Source organism: Balaenoptera musculus, chromosome 1 (genome assembly GCF_009873245.2).
Source record: "Balaenoptera musculus isolate JJ_BM4_2016_0621 chromosome 1, mBalMus1.pri.v3, whole genome shotgun sequence".
NCBI lineage: Eukaryota > Metazoa > Chordata > Mammalia > Artiodactyla > Balaenopteridae > Balaenoptera > Balaenoptera musculus.
The window spans coordinates 65,832,064-65,846,293 of NC_045785.1; the positions used below are offsets into that span (position 1 = coordinate 65,832,064).

The 14,230-nt window shown below is 37.1% G+C and overlaps 1 protein-coding gene across 1 annotated transcript in view; it reads left to right on the plus strand.

Annotated features, from left to right (window-relative positions):
• MSH4 (mutS homolog 4) overlaps positions 1 to 14,230 on the plus strand; it is a 92,213-nt gene that overhangs the window by 32,387 nt on the left and 45,596 nt on the right. The window contains exon 9 of the mRNA XM_036867644.1: positions 12,929 to 13,003. Within this exon, the coding sequence (XP_036723539.1) occupies positions 12,929 to 13,003 (75 nt within the window). The remainder of the gene's footprint in view (positions 1 to 12,928; positions 13,004 to 14,230) is intronic.

The window sequence follows — 14,230 nt, forward strand, 5'->3', positions numbered from 1 at the left end:
TCTTTATATATTCTGGATATAAGTCCCTTATTGTATATATGATTTACAAATATTTTCTACCATTTATTGGGTTGTCTTTTCATTTTCTTGATATATCCTTTGATATTACATGTTAATTCCCTTCCAGAAGGAAGACTATTTAGCTTTCTTTCCTTTTCCTTCTATAAACATGGACACTTCCCTACTTCCCCTCACCCAGTAAGGTTATAACATAATTTTAGTTAGATCAAAATGATTATGACTATCCATGCTACACAGAACTGAGCATGCACAACTTTTTACATTTTTCCCCTAGAATTAATAACTTTTTCTTTGTGTGGTTTACCTTGTACTTTCACTAATTCAAGCATAGATGTTTTCACCAATTATCTAAATATCCTTTTAGTGTATTCTAAATATCCTCTCAGTATTCATTCATTCACTTCAGGTACTCAGTCAGTTTCAACCTCTGGAAGATGTCTCTCCCACGGGTTCCAAACTTTTTCCAATCTGGATTGGTTACATCTCTTTCGCTAGTATACAGCTATGACCCCAGATTTCTCTTCAACATCACTGTTTGTCTTTCCTGTGTTGGATCTCTCTTTTTTTTTTAATATTTGTTTATTTATTTTATTTTTGGCTGCATTGGGTCTTAGTTGTGGCACGCAGGATCCTCCGCTGTGGCGCGCAGGCTCCTTGTTGCAGCACATGGGCTTCTCTCTAGTTGTGGCCCACATGGTCAGTAGTTGCAGCGCGTGGGTTTAGTTGCCTCTCAGCATGTGGGATCTTAGTTCCCCGACCAGGGATCCAACTCACGTCCCCTGCATTGGAGGGCAGATTCTTAACCACTGGGCCATCAGGGAAGTCCTGGATCTCTTGTTATTTATATCCCAAGTCTTCCTCTGTTTTGACTTACTCTCTTCTTTTCATGGAGCACATTTTTTAGTAACTTTTTGAGAAAGAGTGAGACTTTATATGTCTGAAATGTTTTATCATTTCCTCATGATTGATTGATAGTTTTGCTGAAAATAGAATTCGTCAGGAAGTAATTTTCCTTCAGAATTTAGGAGGCATTTCCCCACTGTCTTGTAGCTTGTAATGTTCCTACTGAGAAGTTGAAACCATTGAGACTCCTGAATTTTGGATATGACTGACATATGTTCCCCCTCCATTCTCTGGAAGCATGTAAGACCTTTTGGTTTCAGCATCTTTAGGAAGTGAAAATAAAAATTAAATAAAATCTCAAATCTTCAGAAAATTTGCAAGTACATTACAAAGAACTTATTTTCCTGAAAACTTTAAGAGTTAGTTGCTGACATGATGCTCTGTCACTCTCAAATACGTTACTATTTCTTACAACAAGGATATTCTCCTATTCAACCACAGTACACCTTCAAAATAAGGAAATTAACGATGATAATACCATTTAATAACATTAAATCCTCACACCCCATTCAGGTTTTTCCAATTTTGTCAATAATATCCTTTATTATTTTTTTTTAAGATGTATTTATTTTATTTATTTTTGGCTGCATCGGGTCTTAGTTGTGGCATGAGGGATCTTCGTTGAGGCATGCGGGATCTTTTGTTGCGGCACGCAGGCTTCTCTCTAGTTTTGGCGTGCAGGCTCCAGGGCACGTGGGCTCTGTAGTTATGGCACGCAGGTTCCAGAGCGTGTGGGCTCTGTAGTTTGCAGCATGCAGGCTCTCTAGTTGAGGCGCGCACGGGCTTAGTTGCCCCACGGCATGTGGGATCTTAGTTCCCTGACCAGGGATTGAACCTGCGTCCCCTGCATTGTAAGGCGGATTCTTTACCACTAGACCACCAGGGAAGTCTCGCCAATAATGTCCTCGTAGAAAAAGGATTCAGTTAAGAATCAAGCATTGCCTTTAGTTTTTGTGTCTATTTAGTCTTCAATCATGACCTTGACACTTGAAAATTACGGGTATGTATTTTCTCTCAATTTGGGTTTGTCTGATGTTTCCTCATCATTAGATTCAGGTAACATTTTATTATAGGAAAGAATTAATGATCAGATTATACCCGAGAGCAGTCTCTTTGTTGTCACCTTGTGTAATGTGTAGTATTACACAGTCATACATATTCATGGTTTAGTTTCGCTGGCTATAAGAATTAGTAATATACCATTGACTCTTGAACAACATGAGGTTTAGGGGTGCTGACCCCCTGCAAATTGAAAATCCTCATATAATTTTTGGCCTCCCCCAAACTTAACTATTGATAGCCTACTGTTGACTGGAGTCCTTACTGATAACATAAACAGCTGATTAATACATATTTTGTATGTTATATGTTTTTATACTGTATTCGTACAATAAAGTAAGCTAGAGAAAAGAAAACGTTATTAAGAAAATCATAAGGAAGAGAAAATACATCTCCAGTACATATGTGTATTTATTGAAAAAAATCTGCATTTAAGTGGACCCATGCAGTTCAAACCTGTGTTGTTCAAGGGTCAGCTGTACATGTTTTTGCATTAGACTGTTTCTGGTTATATTAAGAAAGGAATATCAATTTAGCCAACTAACTCTCTGGGAAATATCTGTGATTAAATAACCAGCTTCTGTAATCAGTTTGACTGTCAGATTTTAGAAAAGCCCAGTGGGCTAAGTGTAAGGTAATTCTGTAAACTGAGAATCTGGAATCTTTTTTCCAGTCTAGAAGAGGCAATCTGTAACTAGCTCCATAAGGTTTTTATGGGCCAGTGTTACTTCCCACCCTTTTTAGTTTTGGGGGAATCAGTCATAGTTGTACATTTTTTCCTTAACCAGCACACCTGTCGTTTGTGGAGGCTTTTTAAAAAATACTTTCCACACCTGAAACTAACACAACATTGTAAATCAACTATACTCCAATAAAACATTTTAAAAAAAGGAAAAAAAGGAAAAAAATAAAGTAAAAAAAATACTTTTCAGATGAGATATACTAACTTTTAAGGAAACTTAAGCAATATATTGACTTTATACATAATTCATGAATTTCAGTATTCCTTATACTGTTTCTCAGTTGCTGTTTCCTTAACCATCTGGAGATATATTTTAAATGAGGCTTTTCCTTCGTTTAATATAAGCATGTATATATATCTTAATTAAACATGATATTTACTAAATTAGTTCAGACTTGTGCTGGTTAAATTGCATTATTTGCTTAAGCTTGTGGATGAACTAAATGTTCTTTTGGCTGAATTTTATGATTGGCTTAAACTTCTGAATGAACTAAATGTTCTCTGAAAATTTCCAGTATGGAATTGTTTGCCTAAGATGAATTCTCATATTTTCTCTTTAAGAATATTGATTTTAGAAAATGCATATTTTCTGATCATAAGTATTCATTGAGAATAAAACTTAAATTTATTATTTTAATTAATCCAAATGTCTTTTCTTTTTATGCAGTATTTATAACCTTACAATTTAATGTATTGCATTAAGAGTGTTTGTGTTTTCCATTATAAACATCCAAAATACTTCCTGCAACATTTGAAAACTTTGATATCAAAGAATTTTTTTCAAGTTTTTACCCAAGTTTCTTTGCTTTGTTTTGAATAACTTTTAATATTTTTCCACTGATTTCAGACTGCCATATAGAGTATGTAGTACATGGCTCCTTCTTTAATTAATTCAACAAGTTATTTTACCAAGCATTGTAATGAGTGCTAGGGATACAGTAAGAAGTAAATCTCTAATCCAAAGGAATTTATAATTCATTTTGAGGTTTTGGTTAAAAAAAGCAGTTACAGCATAGTATTATCAGGAACTGTAAGGGATCTGATATTCTACCCTACTTGCAAGCTAACAAGTTAGCCTGCCACAGTTTCATAAATGCTGACAGAAGACACAGACTCCTAGATCAGAGAGAAAGGACTTTATACTCACAATAGCAGTATCCAGAGTATCAACATTTTCTTGCCCTGATTCCCTAAGCTCCATTTCCCACAGGGCGATGTGAAGAGGGCTAGGTGATACCTGCACATACAGAGTTTTACAAGAGAGAATTGCTGATCTTAGGGAACCTGAATCTTTTATAATGGGCAGTAAGCATATTTGCCTGCTATTATGCAGGGAGGCACCATCTTTATCTTCTGAGACTGTAAGCAAACCTGCCCTTTGCTCTAGAAGGAGACACTATATCTTTCAAGGCTATTCACTATATAAACATCCTGGAAAAGTCTGTCCAGAACAAAGGCAGTCAGTGCCTTTGCTCATAAGATGTGCAAAAATGCAAAAGGCCAGTAGAGAATTGTCTCCCAGTTCTCCACAAAGAAACTCTTTCTCTTCTTGGCTTTAAGAAGCAAGCTGTAAAGAGACTGTATTGGTGTTCTATTGCTGCATAACAAATGACCTCAACTATAGCAGCTTAAAACTACACATATTTATTATCTCACAGTTTCTGTCAGTTAGGAGTCTATGCATATCTTAGCTTGGTTCTCTGCTTAGGGTCTTACAAACTGCAGTTAAGGTGTCATTCAGGGCTGGATACTCATCTGGAGTACTCACCTAGGGAAGGGTCTGCCTCTCTGCTCATGTGGTATGGGCAACACTTAGTACCTTGCAGCTGTAAGATTCATTGCAGTTTACTTTTTCAAAGCCATTAAGGTAGGAAGAGATTGGAAGGAGAGACAGAGAAAGAAGAAACAGGAAATCACTAGTGATATAAGAGGTTAAGAGAGTACCTGTGTAAATATAGTAAGACAACTCCTCCACAGCAGGATTTCTCAAACTTGGCACTATTGACATGTTGGGATGGATAATTCTTTTACTGTTCTGTGCGTTCTAAAATGTTTAGCAGTATTCATAGCTTCTACCCACTAGATGCCAGTAGAATCCAATTGTTATACCCAATTGTTACAGCCAGAAATGTATTCAGGCATTACAACAGTGAACACCCATGTGATGACCACTCAGTTAAGGAACAGATATTGCCAGTACTTCAGAACTCCCCTTCTGTTCCTTCCTGTTCATTATTCTCTACCTCCCTCCAAAAAGAAACCACTTTTTATTATAAATTACTTTTTTGTTTTCCTTTATAACTTAGTTTTACCTGTTCTTTTAAAAACTTTAAATATAAGGAATCATTCAGTGTGTATTTTTTATATCTGGCTTCTTCTATCCAACATTGTGTTTGTAAGATTTAGTCATGTTGCATGTAGCTATAGCTTATTTATTTCCATTGCTATATAGTATTCCACTGTATGAGTATGCCATTATTCAGTTCACTGTTGTTGGACTTCTGAGTTGTTGGCAGGTTTTGGCAATTAGAAATAATACTGCTTAATCATTTTATACCTGCTTCTTAATAAAATTTTGAACATATTTTTATTGGGTACATAGGAATGGAACTTCTGAGTCTTGAGGTGTATCTTCAACTTTAGTTGAACTTTTGGCAAACATGATGTTTGCCAAAATGTTTTTCAAAATGATTGTACTAATTTACAGTCCCATCAGGAGGGTATGAGAAGTCCCATTGCTCTTATCCAAAACCTGATATTGTCAGTTTAAAAATCTAGCCATAGTGGTTGGTAGATAGTAGTATTTCATTGTGGTTTTAATTTGCATTTTCCTGTTAATGTGGTTGAACACCCTTTCATATGTATATTGACCATTTGACTATCTTCTTTTGTGAAGGTCTTGCCCATTTTTCTATTGAGTTATCATCTTTTTTGATTTGTAGAGCTGTTTATATAAGCCCTTCATTGCTTCTGTGTTGCGAATATCTTCTCCCACTTTGTAATTGGCTTTTTTTGCTCAGTATTGTGGAGTAGACATTGTTGGTGTGCCACCCGCATCTCCTTGGTATTCACTTTAGTGTATGGAAGGCTTCTCACTGCAAGCAAGCAGAAACTTTCTGCCTGAGGACTTTCTCTGGCCACAGGAGAGACTAGAGAGTAATCAGGGAGTTGCTGACCCACTGATAGGTCTTGACGAATACTGAACTGAAGTTGGTGAATAAATGCCCCATTTTCCTTCCCTCTGGAAGTAGTTTCTGAAGCTTACTTTACACCATCTCTGAGAGGTCTCCAGCAGGATTGAGCCACGGTACCATACACTGGTAACCGGATCATCATTACATCCTATATTGATGTTCTTCCCTTGCCTTCTTACTTCCGCACTCTCTTGCCTATACTTCCTGGAATTACTTTTCAAATAAATTATTTGGTTTCTAAAAATTGGTTTTTGGACAACCTATCCTGCATCAGTGGTGTCTTTTGATGAATAGAAATTCTTTTTTTATGATTCATTATTTTGTATATATTATGAAACAGTCACCACAGTAAGTCTAGTTAACATCCATCCCCATGCATAGTTCTAAATTTTTTTCTCGTGATGAGGACTTTAAGACCTACACTCTTAGTAACTTTCAAATATGCAATACAGTGTCATTAACTATAGTCACCATGCCATATATTACATCCCCACGACTTATTTATTATATAGCTGGAAGTTTGTACCTTTTGACCTTCTTCTCCCATTTTGCCTCTCCCCCACATCCTAACTCTGGCAACCACCAATCTGTTCCCTGTATTTATGAGTTTGGTTTTTTGTTTGTTTTTAGATCCATGTACAAGTGAGATCATGTGGTATTTGTCTCTGTCTGACTTATTAGAAGTCTTTAATTTAAATGTAGTCTAGTTTATTTCTTTCCTTTATAGTTAGTTTGTGGTATCCTGCTTAAGAAGTCTTTACCTACCCCAGTGTCTTGATTGTACCCATGGGATTTTAATTTATGGAGATCACTGAGTGATGACATGGAGAGGCTAATGCCATTTTTTTTTTAAAGGAATTCCTTTATTTTTATTATTTATTTATTTATTTATTTTTGGTTGTGTTGGGTCTTTGTTTCTGTGCAAGGGCTTTCTCTAGTCGCGGCAAGCGGAGGCCACTCTTCATTGCGGTGCACGGGCCTCTCACTATCGTGGCCTCTCTTGTTGCGGAGCACAAGCTCCAGACACGCAGGCTCAGTAGCTGTGGCTCACGGGCCTAGTTGCTCCGCGGCATGTGGGATCTTCCCAGACCAGGGCTCGAACCCGTGTCCCCTGCATTGGCAGGCAGATTCTCAACCACTGCGCCACCACGGAAGCCCAGCTAATGCCATTTAAAGGCTATATATATATTTTTTTTTAAATCTAAATTTATTTATTTATTTATTTTTGGCTGCATTGCCTCTTTGTTGCTGTGCGCGAGCTTTCTCTAGTTGCGGTGAGCGGGGGCTACTCTTTGTTGTGGTGCGTGGGCTTCTCATTGCGGTGGCTTCTCTTGTTGTGGAGCACAGGCTCAGTAGTTGTGGCACATGGACTTAGTTGCTCCGCGGCATGTGGAATTTTCCCGGACCAGGGCTCGAACCCATGTCCTCTGTGTTGGCAGGCGGGTTCTTAACCACTGCACCACCAGGGAAGTCCAAAGGATATTCTTATTACTTGCAATTCCTGAGAGAAAGAAGTACGTCATGCAGAATCACATGGGGAGGTACCAGGATTACTCAGGAGGTGGAGGACTGGGGGAAAAATATTGCAAAACCCTAAATTACTGCAGTAGTAGGAACTTGTTAGGTGAAAACGTCCCCTATTTGGTAAGAAGCAAAACACATATGGTGGGATTTGTGGTTGGAGTATGTGTAATGTGATTTTTGTGTGCCCACAAAAACCAGACCATGGGGGAGATGTAAACAACTTGGCCATTAGTTTGAACCTGTGATTAATGTGTGCCAAATCATCAATTATGAAACTTATAGAAGTTTGGTTAGAATATCCAAGGTAACGAGAGTATTCTTCTTTGTTATATTCCAGATGCTTTATTGTTTTATGTTTAGATCTACAGTCCACCTGGAATTGATATTTGTATGTGGTGTGAAGAAGGGGCCATATTTAATTTTTTGTTGTACAGATTCATGATCGTATTGGTACCATTTATGGAGAAGACTTTCCTTTGCCTACTGCTCCACAGTCAACCTTTGTCATAAATCAAGTGCCCATATATGATTTTCTTTCTAGACTCTATTCTATACCATTGGTCTCTCTGTCTGCCCTTGTGCTGATACCACAGTTTCTTAATTACTCTATTATAAGTTGATATTCATTAGTCTTTCCATACTGTTCTTCTTCAAGAGTATCTTGGCTATTTTTGGAAGATGTTCTTCTTTGGTAATAGTGATGATAATTGTCTTATGTTTGGTGAATTTTATTTATTTTTAATCTTCCATTTAGTTTCAGTGATTCATTATAAGAGAGCATGAGATAACTTGTTTTGGGGCTAACAACATTCATTTGAGTATTTCTTCTAAATTGATCCATATAGTCTTGGAAAAGTCCAGGTATTGTGCAATGGGGATATAGGTTAGGAGGCTTCAAAGAGAAATTGCTCATAGCAATACAAGCTTACCTCAGGAAACAAGAAAAATCTCAAATAAACAACCTAATGTTACACCTAAAGCAACTAGAGAAAGAAGAACAAACAAAACCCAAAGTTAATGGAAGGAAAGAAATCATAAAAATCAGAGCAGAAATAAATGAAATAGAGACTAAAAAAACAGAAAAGATCAACAAAACTAAAAGCCGGTTCTTTGAAAAGATAAACAAAATTGATAAATCTTTAGCCAGACTCATCAAGAAAAAAAGCGAGAGGGCTCAAATCAATAAAATTAGAAATGAAAAAGAAGTTACAACTGACACCACAGAAATAAAAAGGGCCATAAGAGATTACTACAAGCAACTATATGCCAATAAAATGGACAACCTAGAAGAAATGGACACATTTTTAGAAAGATACAATCTTCCAAGACTGTACCAGCAAGAAGTAGAAAACATGAACAAACCAGTTACAAGTACTGAAATTGAATCTGAGGTTAAAAAACTCCCCTCAAACAAAAGTCCAGGACCAGATGGCTTCACAGGGGAATTCTGTCAAACATTTAGAGAAGAGTTAACACCTGTCCTTCTGAAACTATTCCAAAAAATTTCAGAGGAAGGAACACTTCCAAACTCATTCTATAAAGCCACCATCACCCTGATATCAAAACCAGACAACGATACCATAAAGAAAAAATTACAGGCCAGTATCACTGATGAACATAGATGCAAAAATCCTCAACAAATTTCTAGCAAACCAAATCCAACAATACATTAAAAGGATCATACACCATATTCAAGTGGGATTTATCCCAGGGATGCAAGGATTTTTCAATATCCACAAATCAATCAGTATGAGACACCACATTAACAAAATGAAGAATAAAAACCATGTGATCATCTCAATAGATGCAGAAAAAGCTTTTGATAAAATTCAACATCCATTTATGATAAAAACTCTCCAGAAAGTGGGCATAGAGAGAACCTACCTCAACATATTATAAAGGCCATATATGACAAATCCACAGCTAACATCATACTCATTGGTGAAAAGCTGAAAGCATTTCCTCTAAGATCAGGAACAAGACAAGGATGTCAACTCTCGCCACTTCTATTCAACATCATTTTGGAAGTCCTATCCATGGCAATCAGAGAAAAAAAGGAATCCAAATTGGAAAAGAAGAAGTAAAACTGTCACTGTTTGCAGATGACATGATAGCAGACATAGAAAATCCTGAAGATACTAGAGCTCATCAATGAATTTGTTAAAGTTGTAGGATACAGAAGTAGTACACAGAAATCTGTTGCATTTCTATACACTAACAATGAAAGTTCAGAAAGAGAAGTTAAGGAAACAGTCCTATTTACCATCACATCAGAAAGGATAAAATACCAGGAATAAACCTTTCTAAGGAGGCAACGGACCTATACTCCAAAAACTATGAGACACTGATGAAAGAAACTGAAGATGACACAAACAGATGGAAAGATATCCATGTTCTTGGATTGGAAAAATCAGTATTGTCAAAATGACTATACTACCCAAGGCAATCTACAGATTCAGTGCAATCCCTCTCATATTACCAATGGCATTTTTCACAGAACTAGAACAAAATTTTTTAATTTTTGTATGGAAACACAAAAGACCCTGAATAGCCAAAGCAATCTTGAGAAAGAAAAGTGGAGGTGGAGGAATCAGGTCCCCTGACTTCGGACTGTACTACAAAGCTACAGTAATCAAAACAGTGTGGTACTGGTACAAAAACAGAGGTATATAGATCAATGGAACAGGACAGAAAGCCCAGAGATAAACCCACACACTTATGGTCAATTAATCTATGACAGAGGAGGCAGGAATATGTAATGCACAAAAGACAGTCTCTTCAATAAGTGGTGCTGGGAAAACTGGACACCTACATGTAAAAGAATGAAATTAGAACATTCTCTAACACCATACAGAAAATAAACTCAAAATGGATTAAAGACCTAAATGTAAGACCAGGTACTATAAAACTCTTAGAGGAAAACATAGGCAGAACACACTTTGACATAAATCACAGCAGTATCTTTTTGGATCCATCTCCTAGAGTAATGGAAGTAAAACCAAAAATAAATAAATGGGACCTAATTAAATTTAAAAGTTTTTGTGCGTAAAGGGAACCATAAAAAAAGAAAAAAGACAACTTACAGAATGGGAGAAAAATATTTGCAAATGATGCGACTGACAAGGGATTAATCTCCAAAATATACAAACAGCTCATACAGCTCAATATCAAAAAACAAACAGCCCAATCAAAAAATGGGCAGAATGAGACTTCCCTGGTGGTCCAGTGGTTAAGAATTCACCTTGCAATGCAGGGGATGCTGGTTCGATCCCTGGTCAGGGAACTAAGATCCCACACGCTGCAGGGCAACTAAGCTTGCACGCCACAACTAGAGAGCCCGTGTGCCGCAACTACAGAGCCCACATGCTCTGGAGCCTGCATGCCACAACTAGAGAGAAGCCTGCGCACTGCGATGAAGAACCTGCATGCTGCAACGAAATATCCTGCATGCCGCAACTAACACCCAACAGAGGCTAAATAAATATTTTTTTAAAAAATGGGCAGAAGATCTAAAAAGGCATTTTCTCAAAGAAGACATACAGATGGCCAAAAAGCACATGAACATTGCTAATTACTAGAGAAATGGAAATGAAAACTTCAGTGAGGTATCACCTCACACCAGTCAGAATGGCCATGATTAAAAAGTCTACAAATAATAAATGCTGGAGAGGGTGTGGAGGAAAGGGAACCCTCCTACACAGTTGGTGGGAATGTAAATTGGTACAGCCACTATGGAGAACAGTATGGTGGTTCCTTAAAAAACTAAAAATAGAGCTACCATATGATCCTGCAATCCTACTACTAGGCATATATCTGGAGAAAAACAATTCAAAAAGATACATGCACCAAGGGACTTCCCTGGTGGTGCAGTGGTTAAGAATCCGCCTGCCAGTGCAGAGGACATGGTTTCGAGCCCTGGTCCGGGAAGATCCCACATGCCACAGAGCAACTAAGCCCGTGCACCACAACTACTGAGCCTGCGCTCTAGAGCCTGCAAGCCACAACTACTGAAGCCCACACACCTAGAGCCCGTGCTTCGCAACAAGATAAGCCACCACAATGAGAAGCCCACGCACCGCAACAAAGAGTAACCCCTACTCGCTGCAGCTAGGGAGAGACCACGTGCAGCAACGAAGACCCAGTGCAGCCAAAAATAAATAAATAAATTTATTAAAGAAAAAAAAAAAACAGTAGCCAAGGCATGGAAGCAACCTAAGTGTCCATTGACAGATGAATGGATAAAGAAGATGTCATGTATACCCACACAGACACACACAGACACACACACACACACACACACACACACACAATGGAATAATAGCCATAAAAAAGAATGAAATTACGCCATTTGCAACAACATGGATGGACCTAGAGATTATCAAGATAAGTGAAGTAAGCGAGACAGAGAAAGAAAAATACCATATGATATCGCTTATGTGGAATCCAAAGAATGACACAACGAACTTATTTACAAAACAGAAATGGACTCACAAACGTAGAAAACAAACTTGTGGTTACTAAGTGGGAGAGGGGGAGGGATAAATTAGGAGTTTGGGATTAAAATATACACATTACTATATATAAAATAGAAAACCAGCAAGGGCCTACTATATAGCACACGGAAGTATACTCAATATCTTGTAATAACCTATAATGGAAGAGAATGTAAAAAAAGAATATGTATTACATATTATTTAATCTTTATATATTCTTGATATATTTATATATATGTAAAACTGAACCACTTTGCTGTACACTTGAAACTAATACAACATTGTAAATCAACTATTTCAATAAAAATAACAAAACAGCTCTATATCAAGCACATTATATCGTAATTGTAATATCCTAAAACTCCTTGTCAGTATTGGTAAATTAGTCCATTCACAAATATTCCTCATTTCCCCAGGTTTAGTACCACTGTTTGGCTTTGGAGATGGTATGATTTGATTTTTTAAAAATTTATTTATAAAATTTAGAATGTTGATGTTGCTTTATTTTGAAAAACTATAAATAGTTTGGACCGCTGGAATTATGAAAATTGTTTTACTTGCGTAAACAGGAACCGATGAGGGAAATTCATGTTCTATAACTATCTGGGAGGTTTGGATTCAGTTTTTCAAGTATCATCCATTTATCAGTGTCTTTTCTGCCGTTTAAAATTAATCTTAGTCTCTTAGTGCTGGTCAGTATTAAATTGTATCTCCTATTGCTACTGTAGGTTAAGCTGGACACAAAGGGTTTTATATAGAAATGAAAGTTGGATACAGTGAGGTGAACTCTTCTCACTGTCAGACTTACAGGAGACTAGTGCATTAGGCTTATCATGATGGGTCTGTAATTTGTAACCATTGTCTAGGCTGTTATCCTGCCTAGGTTGATAAATAAAAATGTATGGGAAATGTAAGTGTAGAATGTTCAAGAGGAAAACCCATTAATGTGTTAAATATTTATGGTGTCCACATTTGGATTTTTATCTTAATAGGTTAATGCAGCTGAATCAAAGATAACAAATTTAATATACCTAAAACATACCTTGGAACTCGTGGATCCTTTAAAGGTAATTTTTATGTGTATATGTTGTTTAAACATGTCTAGCATCAGCTTTTTTAAACTTTTTGTTTTGAAAAAATTTCATACGGTAAGTTGCGAGAATAGTATAATGAATACCCATATTCTCTCTCTTTCCACACACAGCACACACACATATTATTGTCCTTATTATTACCTTACTGAACCATTTGAGAATAAGTTGCAGTACCTAAATGCTAAAGTGCATATCTCCTAAGAACAAAGATGTTCTCTTGCATAACCACAGTATGATTTAAAAATTCAGGATATTTAACATTGGTAAAATACTATTAATTTGACCCTTGAACAACATGGGGGTCAGGGACACCAACCCTGCGTGCAGTGGAAATTCTGCATATAACTTATTGTTGGCCCTTTGAATATTCAGTTCCTCCACATCCGCAGTTCCTCTGTATCTGCAGTTCCATATCTGCAGATTCAACTAACCGCAGATCATGTAGTACTGTGGTATTTATTGTACTATTGAAAAAAATCCACCCATAACTGGACCCTCACAGTTCAAACCCGTGTTGTTCAAGGATCAACTGTATATTATATATAGCCTATATTCACATTTTTCCAGTTGTCCTAATACTGTTTTTATGGTATTTTTTTTTTCCTGGTGCATGATCCAGTCAAGGACCATGCATTGTATTTAATGTCATGGTTTCTTTACACTTTTTTAAAGTGAAAAGTTTCTCAGCCTTTCTTTGCCTTTTGTGATACTGATATCTTGAAGAGTATAGGGTCAGTTTTTTTTTTAATATCTTTATTGGAATATAATTGGTTTCCAGTGTTGTGTTAGCTTCTGTTGTGCAACAAAGTGTATCAGCTACAAGTATACATATTTCCCCATATCCCCTCCCTCTTGCGCCTCCCTCCCACCCTCCCTATCTCACCCCTCGAGGTGGTCACAAAGCATCAAGCTGATCTCCCTGTGCTATGCAGCAGCTTCCCACTAGCCATCCATTATACATTTGGTAATGAATATATGTCAGTGCTACTCTCTCACTTCGTCCCAGCTTCCCCTTCCCCCTCTCTGTCCTCAAGTCCATTCTCTACATCTGCACCTTTATTCCTGCCCTGCCTCTAGTTTCATCAGTACCGTTTATTTAGATCCCATATATGTGTGTTAGCATACGATATTTCTTTTTTTCTTACTAACTTACTTCACTCTGTATGACACTCTAGGTCCATCCACCTCAGTACACATAAC